This window comes from Setaria viridis, chromosome 5 (genome assembly GCF_005286985.2).
Source record: "Setaria viridis chromosome 5, Setaria_viridis_v4.0, whole genome shotgun sequence".
Taxonomy (NCBI): Eukaryota; Viridiplantae; Streptophyta; class Magnoliopsida; order Poales; family Poaceae; genus Setaria; species Setaria viridis.
Window position 1 is genome coordinate 14,142,776 of NC_048267.2, and position 17,367 is coordinate 14,160,142.

The 17,367-nt window shown below is 46.3% G+C and overlaps 1 protein-coding gene across 1 annotated transcript; it reads right to left on the minus strand.

Moving 5' to 3' along the window:
- Positions 1 to 13,787: 13,787 nt before the first annotated feature.
- Positions 13,788 to 16,843, minus strand: LOC117857841 (disease resistance protein Pik-2). Its single transcript, XM_034740722.2, has 2 exons — positions 15,847 to 16,843; positions 13,788 to 15,730 (listed from the first exon to the last, which is right to left on the minus strand). The coding sequence occupies exons 1-2, from the start codon at positions 16,662 to 16,664 to the stop codon at positions 14,095 to 14,097; spliced, it is 2,454 nt and encodes an 817-aa protein (XP_034596613.1). The 5' UTR covers positions 16,665 to 16,843; the 3' UTR covers positions 13,788 to 14,094.
- Between the last annotated feature and the right edge of the window lie 524 nt (positions 16,844 to 17,367).

Genomic DNA, 17,367 nt, shown 5'->3' on the forward strand with positions numbered 1-17,367 from the left:
TATTGATCCTTCACAGTTTGCAAGCCAAAGATTTTAAAATCTAACTGTGACAGCATGGTATAGCGACGAGACAAAGCATCAGCAATGACATTTTCCTTCCCGCTCTTGTGTTTAATAATGTAAGGGAAAGACTCAATGAATTCTACCCATTTAGCATGACGATGGTTCAGGTTTGTTTGGGTACGAATATGTTTTAAAGCCTCATGATCAGAATGAATTATAAACTCGCGATGCCAAAGGTAGTGCTGCCAAGTATGCAAAGTGCGCACTAAAGCATAAAGCTCCTTATCATAAGTAGAATAATTCAAGCTAGCACCACTTAATTTCTCACTAAAGTAAGCAACCGGTTTCCCTTCTTGTAACAAAACAACACCTAGCCCAATACCGCTAGCATCGCATTCAAGCTCAAACACTTTAGTAAAATCAGGCAACTGCAAGAGAGGAGCATTGGTTAACTTATCTTTCAAGGTGCTGAACGCAACCTCTTGCGAATCACTCCAAGCAAAGGGAACATCCTTCTTTGTAAGCTCATGTAGAGGCGCTTCAATGGAGCTAAAATCACGAACAAACCGGCGGTAGAAACCTGCAAGGCCAAGAAAGCTTCGAATTTGTGTGACCGTTGTCGGTGTAGGCCACTCCCGAATCGCATCAATCTTGCTGCTATTCACCTCAATGCCCTGTGGAGTAACAACATAGCCAATAAACGAGACACGTTGTGTGCAAAACATGCATTTTTCGAGGTTAGCAAATAAATGGGCCGCACGCAACGCATCAAAAACAGCACGCAAGTGTTCTAAATGCTCTTCCATAGACTTGCTGTAAATGAGGATATCATCAAAATAGACAACTACAAACAATCCTATGAAGGGCCTCAGAACTTCATTCATCAAACGCATAAATGTGCTAGGAGCATTTGTCAAACCAAACGGCATAACCAACCATTCATATAACCCAAATTTCATTTTAAAAGCCGTTTTCCATTCATCACCTAATTTCATGCGAATCTGATGGTAGCCACTACGCAAATCAATCTTAGTGAAAATAATGGCACCACTAAGCTCATCTAGCATATCATCAAGGCGTGGTATAGGGTATCGGTAGCGAATGGTAATGTTATTAATAGCACGACAGTCTACACACATACGCCATGAGCCATCTTTCTTTGGAACAAGTAACACGGGAACGGAGCAAGGGCTAAGAGACTCACGAATATAACCCTTGTCAAGCAACGCCTGTACCTGGTGCTGGATTTCCTTCGTCTCATTCGGATTTGTACGGTACGGTGCGCGGTTTGGAAGCTGTGCGCCGGGAATGAGGTCGATCTGGTGCTCAATGCCACGAAGTGGTGGGAGTCCCGGTGGCAAATCTTTTGGAAAGACATCAGCGTACTCCTGCAAAATGTTAGCAACCGTAGGGGGAATATCCAAAGATGGTGCATCATCAAGTGAAACGAGCACACTAGAGCATATAAGGGCATAGCATGGCAAAGGAGCATTGCGTAACTCATCAAAATCAGCACGTGTGGCAAGCAAAACAGGACCATTCAACTTGATTTCAGAATTAACAGATGGCGATGCGTCAAGTTGTTTAGCAGTTTTAGCAGCTCTAGCAAGATCATCTTTAAGAATTTGTTTAGGTGTCATTGGATGTATAATTATTTTCTGACCCTTAAACATGAAAGAATAGTGATTTGAACGACCATGATGCAAGCTATCAGTATCATATTGCCAAGGTCGCCCAAGTAACAGAGAGCATGCTTCCATGGGGATAACATCACAATCGACAAAATCAGAATAAGCACCCATGGAGAAAGGAACACGGACTGATCAAGTAATTCTAATTTTCCCACCATCATTAAGCCATTGAATGTGATATGGATGTGGATGCTTACGAGTGGGTAAGGACAACTTTTCAACCAGCGTGGTACTCGCCAAATTGTTGCAGCTGCCGCTGTCGATGATGATGCGAATCGACCGCTCCTGCACAACGCCCTTGGTATGGAAAAGAGTGTGTCGCTGATTCTTCTCGGACAGGGCGACCTGTGTACTAAGAACACGCTGCACAACAAGACTTTCATACCTATCGGCGTCGCCCGGGTTGACATGTACCTCCATAGCTGCATGGTCAGTGGCAAGCATCGCATGTCGAGTATCTTCAGAATCACTAGCGGAAGAGTACTCACCATCGTCACGAAGAAGCAAAATGCGCTTGTTCGGACAGTCCCGAATCACGTGGCCAAATCCTTTGCAACGATGACACTGAATATCCCGTGTACGGCCTGTGGGAGGGGCGGCGCCTGTGGAAGGGGCAGCGCTTGCAGGTTTGGCCATTCGCTCGCGCGGTGTAGTGGTGGGCGTGGGTGGCGCAGGGAGAGCGGGTGCGGAGTTGGATGTCGAGCTTCTTCCTGCAAAAGAGTTAGAATATGTCTTCGAGCGGCGTCCCTGCACTTCACGTTCAGCTTTGCAAGCATATTCAAATAATGTTGTCATATCTGTGTAGTCCTTATAATCAAGTATATCCTGAATTTCGCGGTTCAAACCACCACGAAAACGTGCCATAGCAGCGTCATTTTCCTCCAATAACCCACAACGAATCATGCCTATTTGTAATTCCTGGAAATATTCCTCAACAGATTTGGAACCTTGCTGAAAACGTTGCATTTTATTAAGCAAATCTCGGGCATAATAAGAAGGCACAAATCTGTGGCGCATAGCAGTTTTTAATTGCTCCCAAGTGGTTGGAATGGTATTGGGATATTTGTGTTTATATTCACGCCACCAAATTAAAGCAAAATCAGTAAATTCACTAATAGCAGCTTTAACTTGAGAATTAGCAAGAATATCATGGCATGAAAATTTCTGTTCAACTTCTAATTCCCAATCAAGATATGCAGCAGGATCATATTTGCCATTAAAAGGTGGAATTTTAAATTTAATCTTGAAAAAGGAATCATTACCACCGGGACGGCGTGGCACGCGGCAGGCACGACCTCGGCGGTCGCCATCGTCCTGGTCCGAGTCACCACCATAACCCTGCTGCAACTCTGCGACTGTTGTGTGCAATGCATCGAGTCTTGTCACAACTGAGTCGAGTGTGGCCTTAGCGGCCATCTGTGCAAGGTCGAGCTGATCACACCGCTCGGTCGACGAGGAGATCGTCGAGTCCAGCCGTTCATGAATCGTTTGAATGTCGGTGACAAGCCCTTCAACTTGTGCCCGTATGCCCTGCTGCTGGTTAGCCCCCGCGTCGACATCATCGGCCATGGTTAGCGCAAATACAAGAACCAAAGCGACGACAAAACAGGGGTGTAACGGCTCACAAGGCGCTCACACTAGTGCTGTTATCAAATTCTTATCCGTTCTTACCACGCACACAGGGGCAAACTGCAACCAACCGGTGGAACTCGCGAAAGATTGGAGGAGCGATTGCTTGGAGAAACAAAATATGCTCGTCGTAGAACTATGTGGAGTTCTGGGAAGGCTGCACTCAAATGAAGGATTAGCACAATCAAACAAGAATGCAAAGTTGAAATATAGTGCCAAACACGTAACAAGAGTTGCTGGTAAGAAGGGAAATCGAAAGAACAGAGGCAAAGGTGGAGAGGGCGCACCTCTTTTTTTCTTTTTTTTCTGTTTTTTTTTCACAGAGGGTGCCCCAAAACTAATAATATGAACACAGAGGAACTCAAATAGCAAATTGTGGCACACACTTTTTCCGAAAGTACAGGGGTATTCCGGTAAAAAAAAGATACTCTCTCTCTCTCTAGAGTAAGGCGGACCTCAGAAAAAAAAGTACCAAGAAAGAGACATACGGATATAAAATGCTGGCACGGAATGCGTGGGGGGGGGGGGGGCAGTTGCCCCAGAGAGTCGTGACCCAGGGGGATTCACGGCGCGCGCAAAGGGAGTTTCCACCGAAACAAAACCGGATCACCTTCCTTCTCCCTGTTGGATTCTTTTTTTTTTCTTCTTTCCTTCTTTTTTTTTGCACTTTGCTTTTTTTTGATTGCTTTCTATCTTTCTTTTTTGACAGGGGAGGGGTGATCGGAGGGGTGGGATGGCACGGCGCGGTTGTCGCGAGGGAGGGGCGGTGGGCGTGGCGTGGTAGGGTTGGCGAGCAGCGGAACAGCGGCGGCGGCGAAAACTAGGGTTAGAGGAAAAACGAGAAACAAGAGATTAAACACAAGTAGCCAGCAACAATTGAACGAGTAGGCACACAATTTCAACAAAGACACTTATTGAAAGAATGTGCGAGGCTAAACGGTTGCTGGGATAAGGATCTAACCTGAAAAAAATTTCTTTTGGTTTTTGTGGACTGTAGGAAGGGAAAAACACTCGGTAAAACTCACCGATCAACCTGGAAAGCTGATACCACTTGATAGAGTCAGAGTGCCCGATCTTTCGGTGAGTGGAGATAAATTCGACTTGGTGGAAGTAGACCCTCACGATCCGACTACGACGAGCGAACCCGAAGCGCCAATGCAATCGCTGAACCAACTTCCTGTGGTTACCAACCTTGCTGGCGCAAGATCAGCCTGATCACGAAGATCGATTCCTATCCGCAATCGAAGAACGAACAAGAAAGAGAGGCGAGCAATCTAAATATCACTCGAAGGTGGAGTTCTGAATCACACAAGGACAGCGCGTATTTGCGCGTGTTCGAGAGTAGCTAAAGCTAGATGTAAAACAAAACTCAAGTCGTAAACAAAAAGGACTCCGACTAAATAAAGGGGGCGTAGCCCCTGGAGTCCGGAGGGGTCACGCGCGCCCAACCCTAGGCGCCCCACCTGGGCTGCCCTGTTGGGCCATCTTCTTATTCCGATGGGCCTTCGTTCCTTAACACCATGATGAAGTTTAATTCTCTCGCACGGGCCCGAGTGATTGGCCCAACTGGATGATCAACTGTAGGCGCCTGAGGTGGAGGAGCAACTGGAGGCGCCTGAGGTGCTGCTGGTGTAGATGTACTCGTGGTGTCCTCATCAACTACTCCCAGATCAGGAGCAAGAAGCACCAACAAGCGGGAAGTGCACGCAAGAAAGCTGCATTCTAGGCAACTGTGCCCTTCTCCTCCCCTCGTCTGTGGCATAGAAGGAGACTGAGGCTCCACACACTCCAGTCTTCCTACCCACCATCAGCACCCTCTCCCCTCTGCAAGTACTTGGAACTGGACTTCAAGTACGCATCGTGTACTTGAGTCTTGCCTAGGGACGTTGCAGAGAGAGTGAGCAGTCGGAACCACACCTCCATCCTCAACCAGACAGCTAGATAAAGACCGTGAAGCTCATCATCCTTCACCTGCGAGCTCCAGCATAGTTAACACCAGAGAGTAGGGGACAAGACGGAGCACACGGTGAATCCTCCTACGAGGATTCTTCTAGCATCGCAGGCATCTTTCCTAGCGTGAAGACCTATGGAGGGAATGTGGAACCTAATTATGAGGAATCTTCTAGCATCGGGGCATAAATTGCAAACTCACTACGGGCAAAGAGAAGAAGCTGAAGGCCAACTACTGCGATAATCCGAGCCATGCCTTTGCAGCGGCAGCTAGGGGCTCTATTTATAGCCGGAAGACCAAGCTATGCGACTTGTCCTTTACCAGGACAACCTGCACGTGAAAGCCTGGCCGCGTGGTTTGGAAGCCCGCGTGTGACTCGCCCTGACTACAAACGACAAGACTTGCACAGTACATTCGTGCATCCTCACCAGTACAAAGCAATAATGCAAAGGACACAGTACTCACATGCGCATCTTCTACAAACATCTGCAATAATTGAGGTCTACATTGTAGACTACCGCCAACAAAATGACTACTTGCAATAATACAAGACTACTCATTGGAGATCTACAAGCAAGTATACATTGCATATCACTTAAGCCGACCCAAAAGAGTCGGCAAGAAGAAGTAAAATTTACTTTTGATGTTTCCAAGTGTGATCGTATTTTTGATGAATTACTTAAACTTGGGCATTTGAAAATAACTCATACCATGCCTCCACTTGAGGAATTGAAAAGAAAAGCATATTGCAAATTCTAGAACAATTTTTTTCATGCTACCAATGACTGCAATGTATTTCGTCGACAAGTTCAATCAGCTATAAATGAAGGCTGGTTGACTTTCCATGAGATGCAAGTGGACAAGACACCTTTTCCTGTTAGCACAATGGATATTCAGCAACCCAAGGTACTGGTTCAATCGCATCAAGCCGAAGCAACTAAAGGGAAAAATTTGATAATCGGGGAAGAGAAGCTCGATTTGAGAGGCAAAGAATTAGTAAGGGAAATGGTGTATGAAAATACCCCAGATGGTAGAGAATCATTCAAGATTACTGTGAAAACCTCCGGACACGGGGGGAAGCCTCGCACACGGGATCCGGCCAAAAGCCGTCCGAGCCGGTCGGTCAGGCTGGACCGGTCAGACCGGTTCGGGAGACTGGTCAGACCGGTCTAACACAAGGCCATCCCCGAATGCTAAAGCCCAAGCGCCCAGAAATTGGGACCTGGAATCTTAACATGGCAAAAGATCAGGGGAGCAGCCCCAGGCAGAAAGTCACCTTTGATATGCTTCTGAACAAGTATACTAAAGAAAGGGCCGTTACAAGTGATCAGCCGGTACAAAAAAGAATGAGGTCACTTGCCCGCCAAGAAAAGCAAGGTTCGCCGCCGAGAGCAGTTGTTAGACAGAGGGGCGACCAGGTGAAGCAGAGACAACATCCCTTCACATCTTGGGCTCCTCAGGCGTTGAATCCTCCATGCCCGGTGTAGGATGATAATGGGGTGATGTGGGTGCCTTATCAATCTGTGCAGCAGCCGTCTTTCCATCCTGGATGGGGAGGCTCCAGAAAGTCGGCTTTGGATAGTCTCGCATCCCGTGCATGGCCAGTGGGCTCCTCGCCTATCTGGTCAAGGTCAGCAGACCCGACCAGTTAGAGCGGTCCTCTATGACCGGTCAGACCGGTCCCCCATGACCGGTCAGACCGGTTGTTCAGACATCGCGCGCTTCTTCCCCGAGGCAGGTGTATCGTCCCAAGCAAAAGGAAGGGGAAGTTTAGAAGATAGAGATAGACTCAGCGGAGGGCAGAGGAGAAGCTACTATCCAAATTGGATCTATGAAAATTCCCGTTGAGGCTAATGTGGAAAGACTAATTGATATGAACAATCCGGTTATAGCTCCTGTTCAGAAGGTATCCGCTGCCAATGATCATGAAGCTAGTAGCAGTGGGTCAAATTCTAAATATCTCCTACCAAAGTGGTGTCCTCCCGGGTTAACTCGCACACAAAGGAGGAAATTGCAGAGACTAAGGCTACAGGAGAGAAGGGAATAGGAGCTGGAAAAATAGAAGGATGAGGCATTCAACAAGTACAGACCCATGGCGCTTCAAAAGAAGGAGTGGAGAGCAAAGGCCAACGTTCAGGCTAAACCGATCAAACCAGCAGAGGAACCGGTCAGACCGGTCGAAACGTCTGAGCCAGCCCCTGAACCGGTCAGACCGATCTCGTCAGAAACTTCATCCGTTTCCACTCTTTCTGACCTTATGGCGTGTGATGAAGAGTTGGCATCAGTCCATGAGATAGAGGATGATGAACAACTTGTTGATTACAGTTCTTCTCCTGAGAGGATGACGCTGGACATAAATGTGGTTCATATGTCGATGGATGGCTATGTGCTCTTGGAGGAAGATTTGGCTCACCTCGATTTTGGGCCTAAGGAAGCAGTATTCCAGAAGCCTAAAACTACTGAAAACCATCTGAAGGAGTTGTACATGCGAGGTCACATCAATGGGAAGCCGATTTCTCGAATGTTGGTTGATGGAGGAGCAATTGTAAATTTGATGCCCTATTCTTTGTTTAAGAAATTGGGAGGTTCAGATGAGGAGCTGATCAAGACCAACATGACTGTTAGCAGTGTGGGAGGAGGTGAGCCTATGGGAGCTAAAGGCATCGTCTCTATGGAGCTCACCGTTAGGAGTAAGATGTTGGCTACTGCTTTCTTTGTTGCCGAAACACAAGGTAACTTCAGCTTGATCTTGGGTCATGATTGGATACATGCAAATCAATTTGTTCCTTCTACGTTGCATCAATTCTTGATTCAGTGGATTGGCCATGAAGTGGAGGTCATTCATGGTGATACGTCGGCTTGTGTTGCTGTGGCCGATAGTTCTACCATGAGTGCTCACGATAATGTTAGATGCTTATCTGGTGTAGATCTTTCTGATTGTGAGTACATTAGTTGCACAAAGGGTGGCTTTGTCACTGCAATACTAAAGCCGATTGATGGTCAGCTAGCTCATCACATATGATATAATGGATGGAAATCTAGAATGGCTGCAACAAAGGCTAGAACACTATCGGGCGCGGAAGAACGATATGTGTGAAGCCATTGAAGATCTTGATGACATGAGTAAATTAGGACAAGGGGTTACGTCGGCTGATCCTTTAGAGGAGGTGGATATTGGTGATGGTACTGTACCAAGACCGACATTTGTAAACAAGAATCTTGAGCCTGTTTTTAAGGATGATTTAATAAAATTATTGAAAGAGTATGTCGACTGTTTTGCATGGAATTATACTGAAATGCTTGATTTAAGCCGCGAGCTAGTTGAGCATTGGCTGCTTATCAAACCTGGTTTTAGGCCTCATAAACAACCTGTTAGATGTTTTAATCCTATTATTTATGACCGAGTGAAAGAGAAAATCAATCAGTTACTTGATGCTGAGTTTATTAGGCCTTGTCGATATGCTGATTGGGTTTCTAACATTGTGCCTGTTGAAAAGAAAGGTATAGACAAGCTCCGTGTTTGTATTGATTTTAGAGATCTTAATAGGGCTTTGCCTAAAGATGAATATCCTATGCCTATAGCCGATGTACTTATTAATGTTGCATCTGGTCATAGAATGATCAGCTTTCTTGATGGCAATGCTAGATACAATCAAATTTTTATGGCCGAAGAGGATGTATCCAAAACGGCTTTTGTGTGTCCAGGATTTATTGGTCTGAAAAATGCTGGTACTACTTATCAAAGGGCTATGAATTTGATTTTTCATGATTTGCTTGGAGTAGTGCTGGAAGTATATATCGATGACATTGTTGTGAAATCGGCCGGGCCTGAATCCCATTTGGTTGATTTGAGACTTGCATTGGAAAGAATGCGTCGGTATGGTTTCAAGATGAATCCACTCAAATGTGCTTCTGGTGTATCGGCTGGGAAATTCTTGAGCTTTGTAGTGCATGATAAAGGAGTTGAAATTGATCCTAAGAAAATTGAATCTATCAGAAAATTACAAGCTCCTACTTGCAAAAAAGAGTTGCAGAAGTTCTTGGGCAAGGTGAATTATTTGAGGAGATTTATTTGCAACTTGTCCGGGAAGGTGAATGCGTTTACTCCTTTACTTTGGTTGAAGAATTAAACTGATTTTACTTGGGGAGCAAAACAACAAGAAGCATTTGAGGAAATTAAGAGTTATTTATCTTCACCGCCCGTTCTTCAGGCTCCGAAGCATGGTATTCCTTTTAAATTGTATATAGCTGCCGAAGAGGCTGTTATTGGGGCTGTTTTGACTCAAGAAACTGAATGGAAGGAGCTGTTGTTACTTATGTGAGTAGAAGACTATTAGATGCAGAGACAAGGTACACTTTTTTTGAAAAATTATGTTTATCATTATATCATACTTGCACTAAGTTGAGGTATTATTTATTATCAAATACTTGCATAGTGGCTTGTCAAACAGATATAATTAAATACATGTTGCAAAAACCTATTTTGAGTGGTAGGATCGGTAAGTGGACTTATGCTCTCATCGAATATGATCTGGTTTGTGAACCGTTGAAATCGATGAAAGGACAAATTGTAGCTGATTCTATTGTTGAGCATAGTATTAATGAGAAACTTGATTTGAATGTCGGTTATGTTACTTTTACCCCTTGGAAGTTTCACTTTGATGGATCGGTTTGCAAAAGTGGCTTCGGCGTTGGTGTGGTACTTATTTCACCCAACGGGGCTGTTTTTGAGTTTCTTAGCCGGTTGGATCATAAGTGTACCAATAATCAAACTGAGTACGAAGCCTTGTTATTCGGTTTGGAAATTTTGCAAGAAATGGGGGTTAAGCATGTTGAAGCTTATGGTGATTCTCTGCTGGTAGTGCAGCAAGTGTCTAAGGTATGCCAATGCTTAGACGGGTTTTTAAATGCTTATCTTGATAAATGCTTAGGCATAATAGCTTGTATGGATGAATTTACTATTTATCATATACCGAGGGAAGAGAATCCGAGGGCTAATGCTCTGGCACAGCAAGCGTCTGGCTATAATGTCCATAAAAGGAACTTTCATGAAAGTAAGCCGACGCTTTGCGAGGCCGAGTGCTACGTCCTGGAGGAACCTGTTCGACCGGCCTCCAAAACCGGTCGGACCGGTCTAACCGATCTGACCGCCCAGCTAACCGGTCTGTTTGGAGAAAAGTCCACTTCGGCTATGAATCGTCCCAAATTTGCTAAAGACGAAGTGGATGTTCTCTAACTAATTATTTACAGGATCCTAAGTGCTTGGTTGACAGAAAGGTTCGACGATGGGCGCTCAAGTTTTTGTTGATGGACGATGAGTTATATCATCGAATGGTTGATGGATTGCTTTTGAAGTGCTTGGATTGTGATCAAGCTAGGTTAGAAATGGTAGAGGTGCATGAAGGGGTTTGAGGTATGCATCAATCGGCTCGTGTGATGAAGTGGCTCCTCAAGCGAGCTGGTTTTTATTGGCCTAATATGATAGCCGATTGTTTTCGCTACTACAAAGGTTGTGAAGAGTGTCAAAAGTTTGGGGACATTCAGTTGGTACCTACTGCATCAATGCATTCGATTATAAAGCCGTGGCCATTTAGAGGATGGGGATTGGATTTCGTTGGTAAAATTCACCCTTCTTCATCAAAGGGGCATTGTTTTGTGATTGTGGCTACTGATTTTTTTACCAAGTGGACTAAGGCGAATCCCCTTAAGAATATGACACCTTGAGAGGTGATTGGGTTTGTCAAGGAACATAGTATACACAGATTTGTTATTCCGCAAACTTTGACCACTAATCAAGGGACTTCATTTATATCCAAAGAGGTGCGTGAGTTTGTGGAATCCTATGGTATTAAACTGCTCAATTCATCTCCTTATTATGCTCAAGCTAATGGTCAAGCTGAGTCTAGCAACAAGATATTAATTAAGCTTATCAAGAAGAAGATAGAAGACAATCCTAAAAGATGGCACGAGGTGTTATCTGAAGCTTTATGGGCTCATTGTATTTCTAGACATGGCACGACTAAGATTACTCCTTTTGAGCTTGTTTATGGTCAAGAAGCTGTTTTGCCCGTCGAGGTAAATCTGGGTGCATATAGGTTAGCTAAGCAAGATAATCTTGATTTTGATACTTATTATGCTTTGATGATGGATAATATTGATGAAGTGACCGACAAGCGGATGGAAGCTTTGGCTAAGATTGAAAGGGATAAAGTTCGAGTGGCTAAAGCATACAACAAAAAAGTTAAAGCCAAAATATTTCAGGTGGGAGATCTGGTTTGGAAAATAATTCTGCCTATAGGGGCTAAGAGTAATGAGTTTGGGAAGTGGTCTCCGAGTTCGGAAGGACCATACAAGATTACAAGTGTGCTCCATGGCAATTCCTATATGGTGGAAACTTTAAGTGGATTTCAGCTGCCTAGAGCTCTGAATGGGAAGTACTTGAAGAAGTATCATCCGAGTGTTTGGCAAGACGCATAGAAGCGGTATGGCCTTTATATTGACGTATCGCCCTCAGAACAAATGGCCGGTGGAATCCATCATCCTTAGGTGTATTTCTTGGTACGCAAGCTTTACCAAGAAATAGGGGGCATGTGTTGACGCGCAAAAGTGGCAGCGCCGCCGATCAGGCTCAAAAGCCGATTTGGCAGGCGAAACCGGTATGACCAGGTTCCCTGACCGGTCAAACCAGTCAGCCCTAGTCCGAAAAGAAATCGAGAGTCCTGGTTGAATTGGAGTTGAAACGAGTCTTTCTTGCGGGAAAAGGCCTCCCACCCTATAAATATAGAGGGTCCTGGCCGATTGAGGGCTATTAGCCAATTGTCAAACAAATCTTTTTTCCTTTTATCTCCAAACCCTAGCTTTTCCAACCCCCTTGCTTTCCTCCTTCGTCTTGAGGATGGTTGAGGAAGCTCTGAATGGCCTGACCGATCTCACAGCAACCCTAGGCGCGCCACCTCCGATGAGGTCCCTCCCGAGGCGGCAATCTTAGGTTTTCGCAACGGCTCTGTAAGGACCGGTCTGACCGGCTTGCCTGACCGACCTTGTTCAGCGACGCTGGCGAGGTGATCTTTGGTGCACGCGCGAGCAAGCGTAATTCATGTGTTGACTAGAAAAGTAGTCAACACCCAAGAGTCTTGATTTTTTACCCAACATGGTATCAACCTTCTTCTGCTAGTACCGTTGATAGAGGTTAGGAAACCCCGCGTAGCACGCCCTGAGCGGAGGATCCAGTGCATGCTAGCCCAGCTTAGTGATGTCTCTTGCTGACCATGAGACCATCCCTGCTGCCATGTTATTTTATTCAAAATCCCTTCTTGCACGTAAGACCGGCTCATGTTCCATGAGCTGCTATCTACCGTACAAACTTTCTCACTGATCTGATGTACCAGGCAATGTACTGACTCATGAGCAGAAGAACCGAACACCCTCCCTTTCTCTTGCCTAGCCAAGCTAGTCTCGGCTAGCATTGCTCCGCTTGCCTCTCCTAGCAAAGGAACCAAACATACCCTGGGGAGCGGTGATAATTGGTTGCCGTGGTGGCCCAGCGCGAGCAGCCACACATGAGCGGCGGAGCTTGAAAATTGCTAACATTTCTTAAGACTAATCCTAACATTTACTGCTTATTTACCATCTTACCTTTTTTTTCTCATGTACCCGCTTCTCGGAAGAGGATTCTCTACCCTTCAGCCTCTAACTTTGAGTCACTGCTATGCAAGTTCCATCACGTTTGGGTTTATATGGCGGTGACTCAAAGGTAGAAAAAGTAAAGTTAGAGGATCTCATTCCCCACTTCTGACACCAATGCCCTTCCATAAGTGAATCGAATATACCAGCGCCACGGCACCAGCTTCCAAATCCGAGCAGCCAGGCCCCAGCTCTGATTTTCCCTCGCGCCAAATTCTAATCCAAGCAGCACAGCGGCAGCTCAAGCTTGCTATCTCCTCCCTCTACTCCTCTATCCATGGAAGCGGTAGCTGGCCTTGTCATCCCCTCCCTCACGCACCAGAACAACCATCCAATCCAGCCCATCTTTCTCTCTCCTTAATTCATTCGGTCCAAGTGAAGCAGCAAGCCTGCTCCTCATTGCAAACCCACAAACAGCACTTCGGCCCTCTGTTTGGAGGCCTTGGTTATCCATGCGTCTTTTGTTTTCTATTGTATATTTTAAATTAATGCGTACTTTCTCAACAAAAGATCCTTTCAGTTGCTGCTTGATTGAAGGCCAAGAAAAAATTAAATGGATCCACGTTCGAAGTACAAGCACCTTTAAGTGTTTGAAGTGAAATGTTATGGGCTCTATAAAATTCCATGGACTGATGATTCTATTGGTAGTTCATATTGAATTTTTATAGAAAATGGAAACAAGATAATTCATAGTGATTCGTTACTTAATCCAAAATTACTCTCAAGTTTCCATTTTCGTTTGGTCTCCAACTAGGCATGACGTTTCAGAATGTCTTTTTAGATAAAAGGAAAAATGTTCCAGCAATTTTCATCATCCAATGCATACATCCTTTAAGGAAAAATGTTCCAGCAATTTTCATCATGTAATGCCTACATCCTTTCTTGCTTATTACATCATCAAAAGCAAAGGAAAAACAGCAGCAAAACATCACACTTTTGATAAACAAATGATGACACAGATAAATCGAAAATGTAAAGCACGTGTGTACACGAGACTCAAAACACTCTCAAGTCTCAACAATTCAGTAAACCACGAAGGCATCATGTGTTGAAGGAAATGCATAGAAATTAAATGAGCAGACGGCTTGCACTATGTGTGATTAAACCGTGTCGCTTACCTCTTGCTTGGAACTGTAATTACTCAATGCTCTGCAACGTATTAGTAGCTCCTCGCAAGTTCCCATCCACCTTGATAGTGATATATTGATCTGGAAGGACCCTCTGAGCAGAGTTCCTCACTGCATCAACAGTCGCCATGGCGCCCGCATCATGCTTCTCAAACTCGAGGAGGACATGCTTCAGGCTCGACAGATGCTCTATGCCAGACACGCCACTCGATTGATCAGCAAGGCCTTTCTGGAACCTGAGCTCAAGCACTTGGATAGCTGGCAGTGCATTGGGCTCAAAGGTCACCGATGGTGAGCTGCACTGGATGCACAGTTTTTTAACACTCCGGAACCCACAAGCAGGGAACTTGACTCGCTTCTCATGCGTTTCAGTAGCATCAAAATAGAGTTCCAGCTCCCTCAATTTATCTTGTTTACTGATCCCTTCGATGAACTTCACAGAGCTCTTTGTGGTACCACCGCATGACAGTGTCTGCAGGGCCTTCATCTCAGCGATGCCGCCAGGCAGCTTGGCACTCCCAGCAAGCAAATGCATTAGCTTTTCCAGCCTGACAATACTGGGAGGCAGCTCCTTCACCTTTGTGAATCTCACATCAAGTGTCTCCAGACACCTTAGATCCCCAATTGCTGGCGGGAGCTCACTGGCGTCAGTACCTTTGAGGCTCAGGTACCTCAGCAGCACCAGCTTGCATAGGCCGTCCAAGCATACTGGACCATCACATCCTTCTAGATCCAGCACACGCACCACTTTTAGATCATTCAGGCTAGGCGCGGCACTGGCATGGCCAAAGACGGTGATTGAGCGAGCATGAGATAAGTCCGTAGACTCATTTCGTGCTGCAGGTTGATGTTTCTTGCTACTGTTCTTCAAAGAGAGCCGGCGGACAGTGGTGCCGTTGTTTGGGACATGTTGAGAATCCATCAGAGTGGCAAAGTTCTCTTCCATGGACTTGAAAACAATGAAATCATGTATCACTGGGTGAACTCTGCAACGCCTTGGGGCATCGTCATGGTTCAGATCCAATGGTTGTACCAAGTTTCTGACAATGAGCTCATTGAGGTAGCCCAGTGCTGTTTCCTGAGCACTTATGTTGCGTCCTTCAGCTATGAATCCTTCAGCAATCCATCGCCTCACGAGGCGCTCTGTGTCAACCTCAGAGTTCTCAGGAAATATGCTTAGGTACAGCAAACATGTCCTGAGATGTGGCTGTAGATCGTTGAAGCTAAGATTGAGTATTTGCTTCAGCCCATCTGATCCATCTGAATGAGAACTGTATAGAAGGTTCAAACCAAGCTTCTCCCATTCGTCTCTTGAGTGCTTGTGTGCTAATTTGGCAGCTACGGTAACTACAGCAAGTGGCAGACCACAACATCTTCTCATAACCTGATTAAAAACGTCCTCCAGATGTGGAGGACAAACATTCCCATTGCTGAAAGCTTTCTTCAGAAACAATTGCTTGGCGTCCGTGTCACTGAGGGGGCTGATCTCGTGAACAAATTTGCTTGGACAGGAATAACCATCTGTTGGCAATGCGCCATTCCTTGTTGTGGTGATTATCCTACTACCAAGACCGTTCTCCGGAAAACAACACTTAATTGTTGCCCATTGTTCGCTGCTCCATAGATCATCAACCACAATGAGGTACCTATTGACATAACCGAAAAGGATACACAGATGAAGCAAACATTACCAAATTAGTGTGTGATTCCAAAGTCTGGTTCATGAAAATTGTGAAAAGTCAACAAGGCATGCTAGGCGTACCTCTTATTCGTCAGTATTTCTCTGACACTCGTAATGAGTTGGTTAATGTCCTGGCCACCTCGGTGCCGGTCACCGAATTGTGAGAGCATATTTCTGACTGTCTTACTGACCATGTCCAGCTTGGGTCCGATGGAGACGAAAGCGGAGCAATTGAAGTTGTCCTGTGTCTGCGCTTGAAGACGCCGGTACACTGCATTGGCGAGCGTCGTCTTCCCGGATCCGGCCATCCCCACAATGGAGACGATTTTCAGCTCAGTCCTGCCGGCATCCATGACAAGCCTGGACACATCCTCCACTTTCTCGCCGAAGCCGACGAGGCTGTTGGTGTGGACGAAGAGCGCAGACAGCCGGGGATCAAGGGGAGCTTGCGCGGGGGTGCCAACCATCCCGCCTAGGCTGTAGCGCTTCCGCTGGTCGCTGATCTCAAGGACGCGCTCCTTGAGGCCCTGGAGCTCGCCGGCGATTGTGTGGCGGGCCGGGAGCGACGTGAACTTATCCCAGACGCGGCGGAACCAGGCGCGGACCCCGGTGGCGGGCGGGGCGCCGCCGTCGACGCGGACGGCGAAGAGGTCAACCCAGTCCTCGATGTCGTAGGCGACCTCGCGGACCTTGCCGACCCACCCCGTGGTCTGGGCGTCGTGGTGATCGAGGGACTCGCAGTGGCGGATGGCGGCGCGCATGCTGCCGAGCTCGGTCTGGAGGAAGCGGACGTCGTCGCGGACGCCGGCGAGCAGCGCGTACTCCTGCTCCAGCAGCTCGCCTAGCTTCCCCGGCAGCGCGTCCACCATGCCCGAGAGGGCGCCCACCACGATGTCCATCTCGCCGGCGCGGGTCGGCCTGCCCCGGATCTCGATTCGCGCGCGCCCTCGCCGCCGCGCTCGCCGGAGAGGATGGGCGTGGACTTTGCAGAGCACCAAGTCTTCGTCGCCTAGTCCTGGTGATAGTGTCCAGGCCGGATGCGCGTAATATTTTGCAGTAGGAGAGCTGCTAGGAAGGCACGGCTTTCTCTCAAAAAAAGAAAAACAAGGACGCGGCAGCATCTTATCTACAACTGGTCAGGTCAAGCAAATTAACAGTATTATCATTGATCTCTTGTCGCCAATTTGCTGCTTCTTTTTCAGGAAATGATGAACTTGATGATTCAGCAAATTTCGCTCAATTCTACTCGTAATTTGGTTCTGTTTGCGTCTGTTTTTTCTGAGCATCTGTGCAAGTGATTTGGGATGGCTGTCTGCCAAACCTCGCCAAGACACCAAAGGCACGACAAGGAGAAGAGATCAATTGCACTGCAAATACCAGAGGACACAAATTTGCTTGAGGTTTGACAATTTTCTGTTGCCTAAAGTACCAACAATAATAACATCAAATCATGGAGTAGGATTAGAATGGTCTGTGAACAATCAGCAAACCAAGAATCCTAAAGTTGCTGCAAACTCTTTTCAAGCAAACAGATCTATGTGATGTCGTAAACCATTACACTAGCAATAACTTCTGTTTGAGACAAATGCCCATTTTTCAGCA